The sequence below is a fragment of the Bacillus rossius genome, chromosome 17 (genome assembly GCF_032445375.1).
Source record: "Bacillus rossius redtenbacheri isolate Brsri chromosome 17, Brsri_v3, whole genome shotgun sequence".
NCBI classification, from domain to species: domain Eukaryota; kingdom Metazoa; phylum Arthropoda; class Insecta; order Phasmatodea; family Bacillidae; genus Bacillus; species Bacillus rossius.
The window spans coordinates 26,187,028-26,204,903 of record NC_086344.1 but is presented as its reverse complement, the minus strand read 5'-3'; the positions used below and the strand labels follow the sequence as shown (position 1 = coordinate 26,204,903).

At 43.0% G+C, this 17,876-nt stretch overlaps 1 protein-coding gene across 1 annotated transcript in view; it reads right to left on the bottom strand.

Annotated features, from left to right (window-relative positions):
- The window catches only part of LOC134540979 (vacuolar protein sorting-associated protein 51 homolog), a 30,526-nt gene that overhangs the window by 2,456 nt on the left and 10,194 nt on the right, over window positions 1-17,876 (bottom strand). The window contains exons 6-13 of the mRNA XM_063384087.1: window positions 16,011-16,154; window positions 15,040-15,158; window positions 14,293-14,493; window positions 13,664-13,910; window positions 8,451-8,672; window positions 6,600-6,749; window positions 3,109-3,287; window positions 1,439-1,616 (exon numbers count right to left, since the gene is read on the bottom strand). Coding sequence (XP_063240157.1) covers window positions 1,439-1,616; window positions 3,109-3,287; window positions 6,600-6,749; window positions 8,451-8,672; window positions 13,664-13,910; window positions 14,293-14,493; window positions 15,040-15,158; window positions 16,011-16,154 — 1,440 coding nt within the window. The remainder of the gene's footprint in view (window positions 1-1,438; window positions 1,617-3,108; window positions 3,288-6,599; window positions 6,750-8,450; window positions 8,673-13,663; window positions 13,911-14,292; window positions 14,494-15,039; window positions 15,159-16,010; window positions 16,155-17,876) is intronic.

Here is a 17,876-nt window from a genome sequence, read left to right as displayed (position 1 = left end):
TACACCCACAAGATGCTATTTAAGTGCCACACACCACACACTACTTAAACTGTCAATTTTTTATGAATATAGTCCATTTTTTTTGGTTTTAATTATGGATGAATACGAAAACTACTTTACATATTCAGAAAGTTTTCAAGATGATTTTCTTTGTGTTTGCTTAGAAAATTGTGGTTTGAAATATTAAAGTTTTTGTTTGCACACTTATAGAATAAAAAACTTAATTACTTGAAAAAAACAACATATGTATTGTGACAGTAAAATAGAAATGGAATAAAGTAATTACTCATTATTTTCTTATTTATTTCCACACACGTCAGTATTAAATATGTTCTATACTAGCTAGTACTTCTATATCAACTTTGAATGCTAAACACAACTGCTACTTCAATTTTAAGAGACTACAAAAATAAAACAGAAGTTCTGTATTGATGTTGCATTATTTTTTAAATATATTACTGGATAGAAAACTTCATGGTAAACACTAGCGTGAAAATAACGCAGACTCTAGTGATACCATCGCTTAAGCTCGCAATGTGAAGTCTGTACGAAGGCAGCTGTCCAATCATGAGTTGACTCCCCCCTGCAACAGCCAGACTCGGTACACACTCCCACCGCAACGCGGGACAATTACTCTGCATTCAGGTTAAGTAAACCACGAGAACCCTGGGTGGTAACTAGAACATAACAGCGTGCTGCAACGTGACAACTGTCGCTCATTCTCGATCAACAAGCAAGATTTCGTTGCTGCTTAGCTAACAATACTGCCTTAATTAACATGTAACTTTACAGAAGGATAAAAAAAAAATCTATTTATTTTCAACTACGTAGTGGGCTGCACATAATGTAATGCTGTGTGTGTGTGTGTGTTGGTGAATATGTGGGAGTGTATATATATATATATATATATATATACACACACACACACAGAGAGAGAGAGAGAGAGAGGATAGAGAGAGGAGAGAGAAGAGAGAGGAGAGAGAAGAGAGAGGAGAGAGAAGAGAGAGGAGAGAGAAGAGAGAGGAGTGAGAAGAGAGAGAGAGAAGAGCGAGAGAGAGAGAGAAAGAGAGCACAAAAATCATAGATTAGTACAAAACAGATCTATCATTCAAAGGAATCTTCCGATTTTCATGTTAGAAAGTAGAAACCTAAACATTGTAAGACATAATTTACACATGACTTATTACGGAGACAATCTCCAAATATTTAAATTTAATGTGTAACTATGAACTTAGGTGAGGCGCCAAGAAAATAATGCAATTTTTGCAGATGGCTGCCGGGAATTGATGTTTCGTCACTTCCAGAACTGTAACTGTTTTGTTTTTTTTTCCCGGGAATTTTTCCGTTTGTTTCCTGACCAGTCCTCCAGCTTCATGACACTTTCTCGCAAGGTGCATCCGTCTATGAAGACCTGGAACAGAGACGAACAGAAACTCGCCTTGAGACTGATCTTGATGATGCCTGTGAGGATGGACACCTTGGAGAAGTCGACGGCGGAGAAGATCTCGATGCGCTCGGAGAACAGCCGCTGGATGTTGGTGGCCAGGCTGGCGTTGAGCTGGTTGGGCGTGTACGACGACCAGTTGGAGCGGTAGGCGTGGCGCGACGCACTCACGCTGCGAGGGTCACCGAGGTTCCAATCACGCGACAGGGCGCGGCACGCAAGACAGGTGACACAGTTCAACTGACGGAAATTACAAAATACACATCCAGACCTGCCAACATTCAAATTTAAAAAATCATAAGGTCCTCGATAAAAATTTTCAGGCCCATAAATACAGGTTAGATAAAAAAAACAACCAATGAGAATCTTTAAATTTAAGTGACATACCTGTACATATGTTACATGGTCTCTGCTTCAAAATTTATTTCAACAAATTATAGGTTGCAGATTTCAGTTGAACATAATTTAGTGCTGTCGTGTAGTGATCATGCAGGGCCGCAACTAAAAAAGATGTAAAATAACATTCTACTCATGTAACACTATTATCACTGTTCAGAATGGAAGTAGCTCAATCTTGCAAATCAACATGACGTCTAAAAATTCTTTGTGTGGTATGTTATCACCTGGTAAATTATTCGAGTGTGCAGTGGTAGGCCTGTGGGAATACCAGTTTTTTTGAACAAAAGCGAATATGACAACCAGATTTTTAAGATATTCGGGAAGTCGAATCAAATTGTGAATATTGTTCTCAGCAAAGCTGAAATACACTTGTAAAATACATGATTGTAGTTAAAAAAATTATTGTTTAATTAATGGCTATGGTTATGTTTCAGTCTTTAGTTTTTTTTATTGTAGGGTTTCAAAAATTGTACATTAAAAAAAAAGGTATTTTTCCGATCCTTGGTTTATATTGATGGCTCTGGTAATCAGAATCCCCCACTTAACGTGAAGCTGCGATAACAATGATGTCCAAGTCATGCCGCTTCACCCAGTCAGGCCTCCGGGAGTTCCCAGAATCCTCCAGACGAGACAGAGAGAGGCGCCGCAAACTCTCGGAAGGATTGGCAGGCTTTCACGGTCATTGTCTGCATTTTCTTGACTTCTGGGCGCAGGCCGCGTCAGCTAATTGTCTTGCGACGTTCCGGCAGTCGTTGCCCGATGATGGCAGCTGCAATGACTGCCGGAACGTCGCAAGACCTATAACGAAAAGCCAGGGCCGGTGCAAGGTAAATTGGCGCCCTAGGCGAAAAACCTTAATTCCCCCCCCCCCTCCCCCCCGGACTCCCAAAAAAAATAATTTCCCTGCCTCAAAATACATCACGTAAGCCTAAGATTTTGTTAACAATCAAATGTAAAGCAGGCTTGTGATTTTATTTTGTTACTTTTTTACTTATTACAAATCATAAACAGGTCAGCGTGGACTTTAAATAATTACTTATATCAATATGAACATTCCAAACTGTTACAAAAATCCATTTTCATCTACGTAGTTTCAATAATTGTTAAACATATTGTATCAGCTGTTTTATGTGTCGTGCTGCGCCGCCCCCAGCTACTTGGCGCCCCTAGGCGGTTGCCCAGTTCGTCTGTGTGGACGCGCCGGCCCTGGCGAGAAGCCAAGAAACTCCCGGAAGGTCGCTAACGCCCGAGGGACCGGTGCGTACCTGTGCGTGCGCCGGCTTGAGTCGGAGCTGTGCTCGGTGCGCTGCCCCTCCTCGTACAGCGCCCCCACCTGGCCGTCGAGGGCCGCCACGTCCTCCACCACCCGCTTCATCACCGCGCGCACCGTGCGCGGCTCGATGCTGTGCAGCCAGTCCCGCGTCTCCACCGACTTGCGGAGCATCTGGGCCCCCGCACACACGCTCACGCACTCACACGATTACGTTTCCTTTACTGACGTGCCAGTTATGTATGGGTTACTGACAGTGGTGTAACCAAGATTTGTGTATGGGGGGTGTTAAGAAGCATGGCCGGCCTCCCCCTCCCCCCCCCCCCCACGGCATTAAAGCGGGAGGGTCTGAGGGGTTTTCCCCCGGGAAAATTTGGATTTTAAGGTGTAGAAAAGGGCTATTTTAGCAGTTTTCGGTACTTCAATTTAAATATTGCAATGGTAAAATTTTTATTAATTTTTTAATATGAAATTTGTTTGAGTGATGAATAAGAAATTAATTAAAGATTTGGTGCTAAGGGGGGAAAGGGGGGGTTTGAACCCCTAACCCCCCCCTCCCCCCCTGGCTACGCCACTGGTTACTGACACACAGTCCGGTGCTATCACAACTCCCCATAAAGTGGTATCTACCCTACATGCTGTACTTGTTTGTATTTGTTTAAAGTTAAAAATGTATCGATTGTTTTATTGAGAAAATTATGTAAAATCAGATACCGTATTGGTCCGAATATAAGGCGACCATTTTTACATAAACGAGAGATGCAAAAATTGGAAGTCGCCTTATTTTCGCACCCAAGACGCCAGAACCGCAAACATTAGTTCCAAGCTGAAAGCTACAGTAGAAACATTGTTTAACAAAACGTTCACGATTTTTTATATTAACTAAAACTTTGTTACCTCACACGGAGAAAAACGATAAATCCACCTAATATTGCAGTAATTCACAATTGTTTGAAGTTGAAGCATCTCAAAATGGCAACCTTTTATTTCACAATTCATATTTGTACTTTGTGTACAACCGCGTGTTAATATTTACGGTAATTTATCTTCAGATTTTTAACGGAAATATTTGTACTAAAATATCACAGTTATTTTCAGAACGATTGTTTACGTTTACAAACATTTCGGATGTAATGTTTGGAAATTCACGGCTGCCAACTGTCTTTCCACAATATTTCTTTGTTGTAAAACGAACATTGCCGAACACGCACGAAGACGCCATATTAACAGGAATTTGGTACGTTGCTTCAAAAGCTATTTTAATAATCCACTCCTTATTTATGTAAAAACCTTTCATAATTATAATAGATTATTCTTTCAAATTCATAGAACAGACTCTCTCTGTCAGAGAGTAATATGGACAAATATACGCGGTCACGTAACCGAAGTTATTCTTGGCCGTATGCTTCATCATGTCAGCTAGCCACTTGTTTTGTTCCGGCAAGATGCATTCTTTGTTTGCTTTTTTTACGTTTAACACACTACAAAATAGTAATACGCCTTGTTCTGTGGTAATACGTAGCTTAAGTCAAACGGAAAGTTAATTGCTGTATTTTAAGAGTGATTAATAGCCATTGTAAAAATTTTAAATTCGTAGATACAGTAAACTGTGAAAAATGAACAATCACACATCAGTGGAATGGCGGGGAACGAGGTCTAGACAAATAAACAGCTCTGAAGATGACAATTATGCAGCTTCATTAGAGTAAACATACGAAAAAATTTATAGTGTAATACTTAAAAATGTAAATATTTTCTAATTGTTTTCTTTTGACTTTTAGGGTAGGCCATTCAAACTTATTTTAAATAAGTAATGTGATAAATATAAATTAATTGTTATACATAAATTCAAAAACGATTTATCAACACAAAATGTATGTCTAATGAATTTTCACATTAATTTCTACCAAAAATTACTTTTACATTTGTTTGGCCTCCTGAAACTGCAGGTCGCCTTATATTCGGGGTCGCCTTATATTCGGGGTCGCCTTATATTCGGGGTCGCCTTATATTCGGGGTCGCCTTATATTCGGGCCAATACGGTATATTGGGACAGTCAGATCAGGAGTAACAATACATCACATCACAGTTAGTTCATTTAATTTTTGCTCTTCTATTGATTTCCTTATGCACAGTTATTTCATATATTTATTCTTATGATTAAATTTTTATATTAACCTACGTTAATACACATAATCTATTTTTCCTTGATACATATAGGAATATAATATCTACTACAGTTGGTTTGCACGTCATCCGGTATTTGTCTCGGCATGCTTGCTCTTTGGTGTTGGAACGAAATTTAAAGGGAAGCATTAGGGAGTATGAGAATGATGAGCAGCAAATTCATCCTTGATGGCGTCATCTGCATGTGGGGCAATTCTGGGTCCCTGGAAACCTGCATGGATCAGAGGAAGACTTCCATGATGACCACAAGTGGTAGTTTTGTCATCTGAAAGAATCTTTTTTTCAGGATGTTGGCAATATTTCTCTTGCTAGACACAGGCCTGAACACCGTGCAGTGACTAAGCTTCCGCGTCACGCGAGATTCGTTCGTATAGCCCGCATAATTGGTCGAGGTGCCAATATTCTTCAGTTGCTGATGCCGATTTTGTCATCTTTGGTGAGAGCATTAAAGTCTTAAAACTTTACAGCTCCCGAGGACTAACAAAAGCAGATGAATCAACACATACGATAGCTACCATCGTAGCTTCCGAATGGTGTCTTTTCAGCCAGCACCAGACTGTGCTTACAACCTGGAGGTCCTGAGCCACTGAATTCCTACCTTGCCGATTACCTGAGAGTCTGAAATTCCAACCTAGTGTAGTGAATCATCATATTGATTTCACATTATTATAGTTTGGTGTATTATCCAACACAGGATCGTACACATTGAATCTGGTGTTGCTACAATCAGATCCTATATCTGATGTCCTAATGCAAGAGTAAAATTACAATAAAGATACACCAGTCAGTGTGCTTAAATATAAGTAACTTTATGAAGAAAATTTGGCAACAGTCAAAGGGCCTTAGTTAACGAAACAAATAATTCAATGAGCATTAAGTTGTGTCTTTATTTCAGGCCTGTCAAACAGTTTAAATTGATAAATCATAATAACACATAGCCTTTCGTGTTTGGCAGCAATCAACACACTTATACACTACACTTGATTTTATTCAATTTATTTTTAATGTTTACTTTCTTCTCATCCCCCCCTCACACGTGAAAGACGCTAATTATTACTTTTAATAATTGATTCAGCCGGGACACATGTTGAGTGCACACAGGTATTTTCAGCTTCAGGCCCAACCATCAAGGAGAAGAGCGACAATACTGAACTTGACTTTAATTAAGCTGATAACCTAAACGGGTTTTAAACCAGAGTGCGAAAAAGTTATTTCGGTCCCAATTCGTGAGCATCGATTTATTTCCCCAAGGGCGAATTTCGAAAGTGCTGGCACGGGCGGGGAAAGTGGGGCCCTCACCTGGGACACGCCGAGTCCCTGCGTCCGGACGTAGCAGTTGAGCAGCTCCTGCGCGGCGGCGCGCATGCCGGCGCAGATCTCCTCCTCTCCGGTCAGCACGCCCGTGCCGTGCTGGTCCTCAATGCCGAACCACTCGTCCGTCTGCCGCAGCTGCGCCAAACACACCGGCACCGCGCGCTCACTCGCCGAGGCTCATCACCCCCCACCCCTGTTCAGTGCAAACAGTGCAGTGCCTGAAGAAATAAACAAAACTGTCACATTGGCCAGCCTGCCCGAAAGTTGGGGACTTTTCGGTTTTTAACAGGTGGTCCACCTGGCGCCCCGGAAGTGACGTGTTTTCTATCTAAAATCAGTCGTTTTGTCGTTGTTATACCTAATGTTAGTAAAAAAAAGTTTGTCATGTCGTTGCAGTGCAATCCGAGTAAAAGAGTGCAATCATTGGTGGTGTTTGGAATTATGCGCGCCATATTGTTGGTGAACAAACACCCTCCCCCCCCCACCCCTTCACTGCACGTGAAGAAATATTTCGAAAATGCTGCAGGAATCCACCGAACACGAACTCGTGTGGCTGTGATATACGTAGCTAGGCAGAAATTGTGATTACAAAAATTTTCGTAACTTTTTTAAAAACAAGTAAAAATTAGCATGGCGGGAAAAAAATTTCTACGGAACACAAAATTACAAAATACAATGCTTGAACAGTTTAACATCTGGAGAAATTTTCTTGTATGAATATCACGACACGAACGTTTAGCGAGGTGGATGATAAGTGCAATGCTCGCTGGTGCTTTTAACGCAGTATCGCCTCCAGGCGCAAGGCTGTGGACTATTGAGATCTGAATGGTAACCATTACATTATATGACAGAGAAATGAAGATCAAGTCAAGATGTAATGCAAATCCCTTGAGTGCTTTCGAGAATCTGTAACAGGTGTTTCATGCCTAAATATTATCCTGAAAAAACATTTCTTAGCCATTTTCACTCTTCTGAAGTAAAAGTGAAATACGGAAACAGAACTACCCATCCCCCTCAGGGTATGTTTACATGGTTTTCGTAAACAGATACCACTCAGATATCATGAGCAATTTTCAAGTTGCATGGTTTTTCTGAAACACCGCACACCGTGTGTGTGCCTACGTAGGAAGAGCTCTGGATCTTTAATGTAATGCGGATGACCACAATGTCCAAGTAGTCAGATCTCACCTCCTACCATAATGATCCAGGTCCCATTTCTTGATGGGGTAAAACTGGACTTTTCAAAAGTGAGAAATGTGCTGTTAATTTTAAAAATTATTATTATTTTTAAGTCTCTGATCATCAGCACAAGCAAGGCAAATTAAAATGCAATCCTGCTGGCATCAGGTACTGGATAATGGAAGTACTGCGCTTGACGATTCACGAACTGCTGGATAGGGAAGTTAGCAGAAGTATGATAATGCATTGGAATACAAAAACTCACCAAGTGGTGACAGACTCATCAGTTGTTGGATGCTGGATGAACAATGCTAGAGGAATCACCAATTAATTAATTCTGAAGGTATCAAGAGGAAAAAATTGAACACTCCTTATTATAAATAATCTGCTAAAGAACACTTGAGAAACTATGTCAAAGGAATCACCAGGTGCTGGATGTGTATGCAATATTTTGAAAGACTTGTCCTTCGATGCTGGAGGACTCACCAGGTACTGGATGTTGAAGGCAACATCTCTCAAGAACTCACCAGGAACAGAGTGCAAGACTTGTACTGCTGGAGGTCTCACCAGGTACTGGATGTCGAAGACAACATCTCTCAAGAACTCACCAGGAACAGGGTGCAAGACTCGTCAGGTACTGACAGCCGGAGGACTCACCAGGTACTGGACGCTGGAGGCCTGCAGCTCGAGGCACACCTTGGACAGCAGCAGCAGCAGGATGGGCGGCACCTTGCTGTCGCCCGCGCCACAGAAGCCCCGGGCCGTCGCCGTCAGGTGGTGCAGGAACCCCACCACCAGCTCCTCCCGCACGTGCTCCACGCAGAACCTCTCCCGGAAGTGCGGCTTCAGCCCGAACGTCAGGTCTGGCTGCGCAAACAGCTGCGCACCCCGACAACCAGTAGTTAGAGACCAGAAAAATTTGCGGGGTTCAGTGACCTCCAGGACAGACTCCAATATCCTCTACACCACTCGGGCAAATACCAACTGTTCGTCGGCTGCTGACTTGTGAGTCGTCTCGACTGGGCGGCCTGTGATTCGACACTTCTATGAGTGAGGGGTCTCTAATTGGCACTCAGTCCTCCAGATTAACAGTGAACCAATGACAGAAGCAGCACTAAGGTATAATTATTTGAATTTTAGCATAACACGAAATGAACCAGCGAATTTTTCAGGTCTCTAGCAATAGTGAATGAACACATTAGGGCTTGGCGTCTTTGACATAGCCAGGATTTGTGAAAGATGTTGGGTTGAAGGGAACTACTTTCAGAATATACAGTAAAACCTTTTTGTTGCGACCCCATTTATTGCGACCACCTCTCTATTACAACCCGATTTCGAGGAACCGTGAAAAAATTGCCGAAAATCCGAAGATAAACAGACAGAAAATAAGTTTCTTGTGGTGAGTAACGTGTTGTTGCGTTTCTCTTGCCGAGTGCTTCCTGTCGACCGCTGTCAGCGCTTAACAACCCCCATTCCACGTCCCTTTGTCGGCAGGGTGCAGATAAAGGTTTTTGTGGCAACGTGTTTACGTTTAGCTTATTGCGAGTGTCTAGTGTGGTACGCAGTTAAGGCAAAGCTACCTGCTGGATTTCTCTTGATTTTGATTACTATCGGTTGACAATACACAGCGACCGACTGGATGCACGCCCGCCTCGACTTGTTTTAACTGCCGCAGCGATGTTTATTTTGACAGCTCAAGCAATTAATTTTTCCCGTGGGTTGATAGAAAAAGGTCGCTTCACCCAGCATAAAAAAAAAGGCTACGCCACTTATTCCCCGCGCAGGAAACACACTGGCTGCCGTCTGTCTACCCCGCATTTATCTTTCTTCTAACATTCCACGTTCTCCTCTCGCGCGAGCAATAACTAGGGCCACGATTATATGGTGAATCGCGAAATCGCGAAATTTTCCGCGAATTTATATGGAAAATGCGAAAAAAGCGATTTTTAAGAAAAACCGCTAAATAACACCGAAATTACACAATACAAGTCTCTTATATTTTAATGTGAAAAGCTTAATAGTCAAGACTTGCCCGGGTCCTGGTTGATAAGCTGGAAAAATTTCCTGCCTTGCATTTCTACATGCTTCCTCTAATCAGCTTTAGGGCGCCGTCTGGTCAGCGTGTGTGTTAGTGAAGCGGGATGATAAGATCAACGCTCAATGGTAGTTCTAGCGCGGTAAAACCTCTAAGTGCAAGGCTTCTGAACTGGCGCGCAGTCATCTCGTTCCCGTCAGATAACAGTGAAATTTGAGCGGTGACCATAACATTATATGGCGGAAAAATAAAGATAAAGGTGTAATGCATTTCCCTATGATACTTTCAAGAAATTTGTAACGGGTTTTTTACACCTAAAACTTCGAAAACATGTCTTTTAGCCATTTTATCTCAAAAGAACCATTAACAAATTCTTAAATGCTTTTCGTAAACAGACTCCAGTCGGATATATAGTATAGTTTGGAAATTGCGTAGGTTTTTCGTGGCTGTGCGCGGCACACGACTGTAGTTGCCATGCGTCACGCGCCGAGAATGTTGTCCGGCAGGAAGGGCGAGTAAAGTTCATTTGCGGCAAAAATGAATACTTTTACGGCCCTGCTAAATTTTTCCATTAAATAAATTTTGAAGTTTCAGTGATTTTCCTTCAGAAATAATGTTGTGTAACTAACAAACAATTTGTATCAAAACAATTAACGGTAAATGGCTGTCGCGGGGGCCCTTAAAAATTTTTCATTTTACCAGAACTGGACTATACAAACCTGGCTTTAGTCGCACACAGTTTGGTGAAGGTGAGGAAGGATGTTGACAGTTTCACATGCCAAAGGACGTTGAAGTAGGAGGGGGAGAGAGACACGATGGTTTGTATGCCTGGGAGGGATGAACCTTGAAGTCTAGACAAGGGAAGGAGAGGTAAGCCGTATGACGTCATGCATCCGCCGCCTGTGCTGCCGCCAGCCTGTCTAGACGATATTCCCGCGCTCCCACTTACGTTGCACAAGCTACTGCTGCCGTATTTTTAAAGGAAATGTCCCATTATTTTTTTGTTATTCTCACATGAACATTATTGGAAATATTAAAGCCGACACAAAAAATACGCTGTGTGTTAAAGTTAACAGATTTTAATAATCTTTCATTTTGTTTTGTTTTAAATTTTTTTTCTTCTGATTTTCACATTTTGGTCAAAATGTCCAATTTTTTGACGGTTCTCGAGAATGTATTCGTAAAATCACTGCTTCGTTAAATCCGGGGTTCGTGACATCGGGGTTCTAGTGTATTTAACTACGGCAAGCAAGAAATCGTACATGTAATCTAACCAGTAAAAATAAACTGTCTATTGACATATTTTCTTTAGAGGTGGCCTGTAGGGCGACGGACTTGTCATGAAGGTTTAAAGCACAGCCGTCTAGCATTGTGAGTGACAGCATCCTGCCATTGTATGGCTGGTTTCTTAGCGAGTAGCGGTTTGGGAAAAGGGGTTGGGGGGGGGGGGGGGGGGGTTGAAATCAACTGAAAATTTCGGAAAACATCTATTACGACCCCCCCTCTATTCCGACCCTATTCCTGGGAACCGTGAGGGGTCGTTTCAGAGAGGTTTGACTGTACTTCGGATAGGCATGCTTCTAGGGTGTACAGGGTGAAACGAACAACCCGAAGGAACACAAGGGGTCCAAAAATCCTCTCCCAGAATAATTTTTTTTAAAAATATAATATTTTAAAACACATTTTTAAGCTGTTGGATGATTCTTAAGAAGACCTGTGCAAAGCTTCGACTAAGTGAATTGAATGAATCTCTTTTTTTAATATTTGATTTGACTTCACCACAAAATTATTATATTTGTTTTATTTGAACCTTTGGATGTGTTGCAAAGCTTTACATCTGATGTGAAGCTTTGCGTTTGTTGCAAATCTTTAAAACATTGGAAATCTAAGGATCGATCATTAAAATATTTTAAATTCTTGTTTGTGTTGTGTGTTATTTGAACAAAGTTTTTTACTTGACATTATCAGTAGAAGGCATTTTGTGTGCTTTTATAAATGCTCAGTATTAATTTTATGCATAGTTATTTTAAAATTCTTACTGATATATGTTATACATAGGGCCCAATCAGTTAATTACTTAATAAGTTCAAACATTACAAACATTAAACAATTTTTTTTTTCTTCAATATTGCATTTTATAAAACAAGTTATACCACAATATTAATACTGAAAACTTTTAATTTGCTGAATTAATACTTTATCATATTTATACTATCACTACAGTGATTTTATTATCTTAATTACATTAATTATTTACATGTAAAATTAAAGTTATTTTTTTATTATTCCAAGAGTGTATAAGTATGAATGTGCGTACATACGAACACATACCCTTTTTTTTTTCCCATTCCTCATTTTGCACCACATTGTGGTTACAGACACACACACATATATATTATCGTACTATATTATGCGTCCGTAAAGCGTAAAGAATTGTTAAGCTGTTTTTTTTTTTAATTTGATTCGTAAAATATTAGCTATTCGTGAATAATTTGATATTTAATTTTAAATAAAATTTAAATTAAAAAAAAAAAAAAAACAGATTTTGCAGAAGCCTACCAGGGAGAGAAAAGAAAGATATTGAGAGAAAGAGAGAGAACTAGAGAATGAGAGAGACTGGACGAACATGAGAAACAGAGATAGACCTTGGGAGAGTGAACAAGACGCAGAGACAGACAGCGGGAGAGAGAGAACGAGAGAGAGGAAGGAGCGAGTGCTGAGACAGAGAGTGGGAGAGAGAGAACAAGAGAAAGAGAAGGGAGAGAGGAAGGAGCGAGTGCTGAGACAGACAGCGGGAGAGAGAGGACAAGACACAGAGACAGACAGTGGGAGAGAGAGAGAGGAAGGAGCGAGCACTGAGACAGAGAGTGGGAGAGAGAGAACAAGAGAAAGAGAAGGGAGAGAGGAAGGAGCGAGTGCTGAGACAGACAGCGGGAGAGAGAGGACAAGACACAGAGACAGACAGTGGGAGAGAGAGAGAGGAAGGAGCGAGCACTGAGACAGAGAGTGGGAGAGAGAGAGAAAGAGAAGGGAGAGAGGAAGGAGCGAGTGCTGAGACAGACAGCGGGAGAGAGAGGACAAGACACAGAGACAGACAGTGGGAGAGAGAGAGAGGAAGGAGCGAGCACTGAGACAGAGAGTGGGAGAGAGAGAACAAGAGAAAGAGAAGGGAGAGAGGAAGGAGCGAGTGCTGAGATAGACAGCGGGAGAGAGAGGACAAGACACAGAGACAGACAGTGGGAGAGAGAGAGAGGAAGGAGCGAGCACTGAGACAGAGAGTGGGAGAGAGAGAACAAGAGAAAGAGAAGGGAGAGAGGAAGGAGCGAGTGCTGAGATAGACAGCGGGAGAGAGAGGACAAGACACAGAGACAGACAGTGGGAGAGAGAGAGAGGAAGGAGCGAGCACTGAGACAGAGAGTGGGAGAGAGAGAACAAGAGAAAGAGAAGGGAGAGAGGAAGGAGCGAGTGCTGAGATAGACAGCGGGAGAGAGAGGACAAGACACAGAGACAGACAGTGGGAGAGAGAGAGAGGAAGGAGCGAGCACTGAGACAGAGAGTGGGAGAGAGAGAACAAGAGAAAGAGAAGGGAGAGAGGAAGGAGCGAGTGCTGAGACAGACAGCGGGAGAGAGAGGACAAGACACAGAGACAGACAGTGGGAGAGAGAGAGAGGAAGGAGCGAGCACTGAGACAGAGAGTGGGAGAGAGAGAACAAGAGAAAGAGAAGGGAGAGAGGAAGGAGCGAGTGCTGAGATAGACAGCGGGAGAGAGAACAAGACGCAGAGACAGACAGCGGGAGAGAGAGATCGAGAGAGAGGGGAAGGAGCGAGCGCTCACCAGCAGGTCCTGCAGCACGCCCTTGACCTTCTCGACGGTGGACAGCACCAGCGAGGCGAGCAGCTCCGGCAGCAGCTGGCCGCCCCCGGAGCCGTCGCCCTCCCGGCCGGCTTGGGTGGCGGGGGGGCGGGGGGCGGCCAGCGCCTGCCTCGCCCGCGCCAGGGTCCCGGCGAAGTGCAGCTTCAGCGCCTGCAGGCGGCCGCGGCACTGGCGCCGGCCCGCGCGGAGCACCACTTCCGTCCCCGTCCTGCACACCGAGGCATCGACCAACCACCTACCGCCCGTCCTCGACTGACACGGACGTTCGCGGAACTAAACATCGATGGAAAAAAATAAATCACTTCTCTCATAAACCAGGAATATTATCTTTGATAGATTTGTGAAATGGGAGTGCATGACTTGATGTAAGCTTTTGGACATACGCCATTGCTAAGAACTAGCAATGGCGTATGTCCAAAAGCTTACATCAAATAAACCGGGAATGATAAAAATGTTGTTCGAACAACTCGGAAAGCTGGAAGACTTTTTTTTTTTTTTTTTTTGGATGGACCAGCACAGTCAAACAGAAGGCAGAGGGAGCCCCAAGGAACTGAGCAGCGCCGACCCGACACGGGCCCCCGATCGCGCACCTGGCGAAGTCGGCGTCGGAGAACAGGGTGCTCATGGCCTGCAGGCGGCGGTGGAAGCGGTCGAGGGCGCGGACCAGCACGGCCGTGTCCCCCCCCTCTGGCTCCCCGTCGACCCGCGCCTGCACCAGCTCCAGGTACCGCTCCATGTTGGCCAGCACGAACGGGCCCAGCTGCGAGACGGCGGCCGACGCTGCCTCGTCGCTGCCGGAGGGGCGCAAACACACACACAGTCACACAGGATACTGTATTATTAAATTATTTCTTTCCTACCCCTCCCCTCCCCATTTTTTTTTCTTTCCCCATTCTGCATGCATGTTACAATATGCAAATATTTTATTGTCTTGTTTAAAATGTTAAGTTTACTGACAGAACCTTGTCCTTGAAAAAAAATAATTTGGAGTCTAGAACGACACCGAGATATTTAATAAAAAAGAGATTTAGCTAAATTAATAATGTTTATTCAGTTACAGTTGGAGCGATTCCAAAGGAATGAATGCGATTAAAAAACGCCGATAACTTCACTGGAGGAAACCGTTTGTAGCAGTCAAGTCACTATTAAATTTCAGCATTCCAACACATTATGAATTAACGGAGCCAAATTTTTGAAAATCAAAATTACACAAAGTCAAAGCCAATACATCCTTCGGTTCCTGTCTCCATGCTACTTAAATCTCGGTGGATGATCGTGTGACGTGAAACTGTGGCATGTAAACAGCCTGTAGTTTTTTTTTTCATGCGTGCTCTGACCTTTCCTCCGAGTCCCCGTCGCGAGGGCGGTTCACGAACATGTCCGTGTAGGAGGCCACGACCAGGCACAGGTCGCTGAGGAAGCCGTTGCTGCCCCGGTCCACAAACTCCATGATGTCCTGCGAGCAGCCAACGCAACGGGCGACACGAAACGTCGGTCGGTCCGGAGAAAATAATTCCGCCCCGCTGTTCAGACTACATCAACTACAGACGTAGGACTGGTGGCTGAGCGGCCACACCACTCGCCTCCTGACGCGGAGAATCCCGGGTTCGATTCCCCGGATCAGTTTTGCAAGCGGGAAACGTGGCGGATGTCGCAGCGATTCTGTGCGTTTCCTCGGAGTACTCCCATTTCCCTCACCCTTTCATTCTCGTCTCTTAAAAGGGCCGAAATAAATTGTGAGCCTGAAAACCGTAAGATATTCAGAATTTCCGTACAACCGAAATGTAGATTATTTTCCGTACAAATTACCTAAGTAAAAAACCGTAAAAGTACGTACTGATTCAAGAAACTGGGCTTGTGAAACAAACATTTTAAGTTTTAAACGTTTCCACGCCATACTTTGATATCGTTTGTTCCTTGTGCATTGTTTCGTTGACCCTAGGGAGACCTAATCTGTACATTCGAGGTACTCATGAGCAGTGGTGTAGCCAGGATTTGTGTATGGGGGTGTGTGTTAAGAAGCATGGTCCCCCCCCCACCCCGTATTGAAGCGGTGGCGGGGTCTAGGGGTCCCCCCCCCTCCCCCCGGGAAAATTTGGATTTTAAGGTGTAAAATAGTGCTATTTTAGCAGTTTTCGGTACTTAAATTAAAATATTGTAATGGTAAATTTTTTTATTAATTTTTTAATATGAAATTTGTTTGAGTGATTAATAAGAAATTAATTAATGATTTGGTGCTAGCGGGTGGGGGGTGGGGGTTGAACACCTAACCCCCTGGCTACGCCCCTGCTCATGAGGGCCAACCCACCTGGTCCTCGGCCGCGCCCAGCAGGGACAGCTGCCCCGCGAGGCGGCCGTCGGCGTGCAGCAGGAACCGGGAGCACAGCTCGGGCGCAGGCTCCCGCAGCTGCAGCAAGAGGTCCACCGCCTGGGCCAGTTCCGCGGGCGTCGCCTGCAAACACACCATTCCCCCTCTCTCAGCCCGCGACCACGGGCGTCGCAACCAAGGAGGGGGGGGGGCATACCCCCCCCCCCCAAATAATAAGAGTCTAACCATTTCGTCCCCTCCAATAATATATTTAATTTCGTAGTTATATTAAAAATATGATTTATGTGATATAACCCATATGTTGCGCATGGTGCATTTAGTCCAATCGTGGTAATGTGTGGGCACTGTGTTTTTACAAATTTGTTCTCTGAAAATATTTTTTATTGAAAAATAAATCATATATTGCAACCAACTATAATTAGAATATTTAGGAAAGAAAAATGCCTAGAAAAATGCCTAAAAACCACCTTTTTGCAACTTCAAACCCCAAATTTTCCCGGGGGAGGACCCCTGGACCCCCCATTTTTTTTTTACAACTAAATCAATTACAGTCCCCCCCAACAAATATATCCTTGCGACGCCCATGGCCTGACTACCACTACGACTACAAATTTAAAAAAAATCTTTCTGCCTGAATTTTTTTTTTTAAAAAAGAAACTTCTTTGCTGAGGGGGGGGGGCCACAATTTTCGAGCTTTACGAAAATTCCGATCGCATGAGGGGAATAGTTAGGTACGTGGTGGGGGAACCGAGAGAGGAGGGAATAGTTAGGTACATGGTGGGGAAAGGGTAGAGGAAGAAACAACAGGGGAGAGGTAGAAATGACGCAGCATTATTTGCACACTTGCATATCTAGAATGGAACCACCCAGTAAAATAAAAAATAAATCAACAAATTTTGTGTGTGTTTGATAAATGTGCCAATGTCATTAATGTGAAAATAATAACAGATGTAAGATCAAACAATGTAATATTAATATTTTTTCCAATCCATTTAGCTCATACACTTTCGTACGAAAATCACGCTGAATAAATTATGTACATGCAATGTATTTAGCATCACAAAAGATAAAATTCTTGCAATTTGAGTTACGTTTTGTCAAACTGCTGACTGATTTCAAATTTTTTTTTGTTACTGTCTATTAACTTGCATTTCTGTGTTATATTGTGTATTGATATCGTGCTTCGCGGTGTTATTTCAGTTCCATCGCAATCAACCACATAATCAGAGTTCACATCTAATCAAGTTGAAAAGTATGATTTGCAAAATGAAACTTTGATTCTAATTTATTTAGCCGTCATGCAGTTATTTCCTTCCAGTGCGAAAAAACAAATATGGCTCCCAAGCAACCATTGGCTGCTAATGATTTAGCATCAGACGGTGATTAGTCTTATCAACCTTGAGTGTTCAATTTACTTCGCTAAAACTCAAATTTTAAATTATTTATCCAAATATTTGAATCGGCAGGCTGGAGGTAAATGCCATATCAACAAGAAAATAATGCGACTCTGAATATAACGAGACGCCAAACATTTTGATTATGAGTTTATAAAAAAGACTATGGATTGGAAATTGCAATTCAAGTACATAGCACATGAAAGTTACTTAAATTATTGAATTTGGTATTTCCTAGACCCTTTCTGGTGCTACTTTCATCAGTAAAGTCTCTTTTGAACACCTAGCTGCAGTTAGAAATAAAAGTTTTTTTATGACATTAGTTCAAAAACGGCAGCTGTTCAGAAAGCAGAGACTGTGGCGATATAGGGTGGTCTGGTCCCCAGCAGCCACAGAGAAGAGCAGAGAGAACCCAGTGCTCCCTCTCCTCCCCCCTGCATCTCTCATCCTC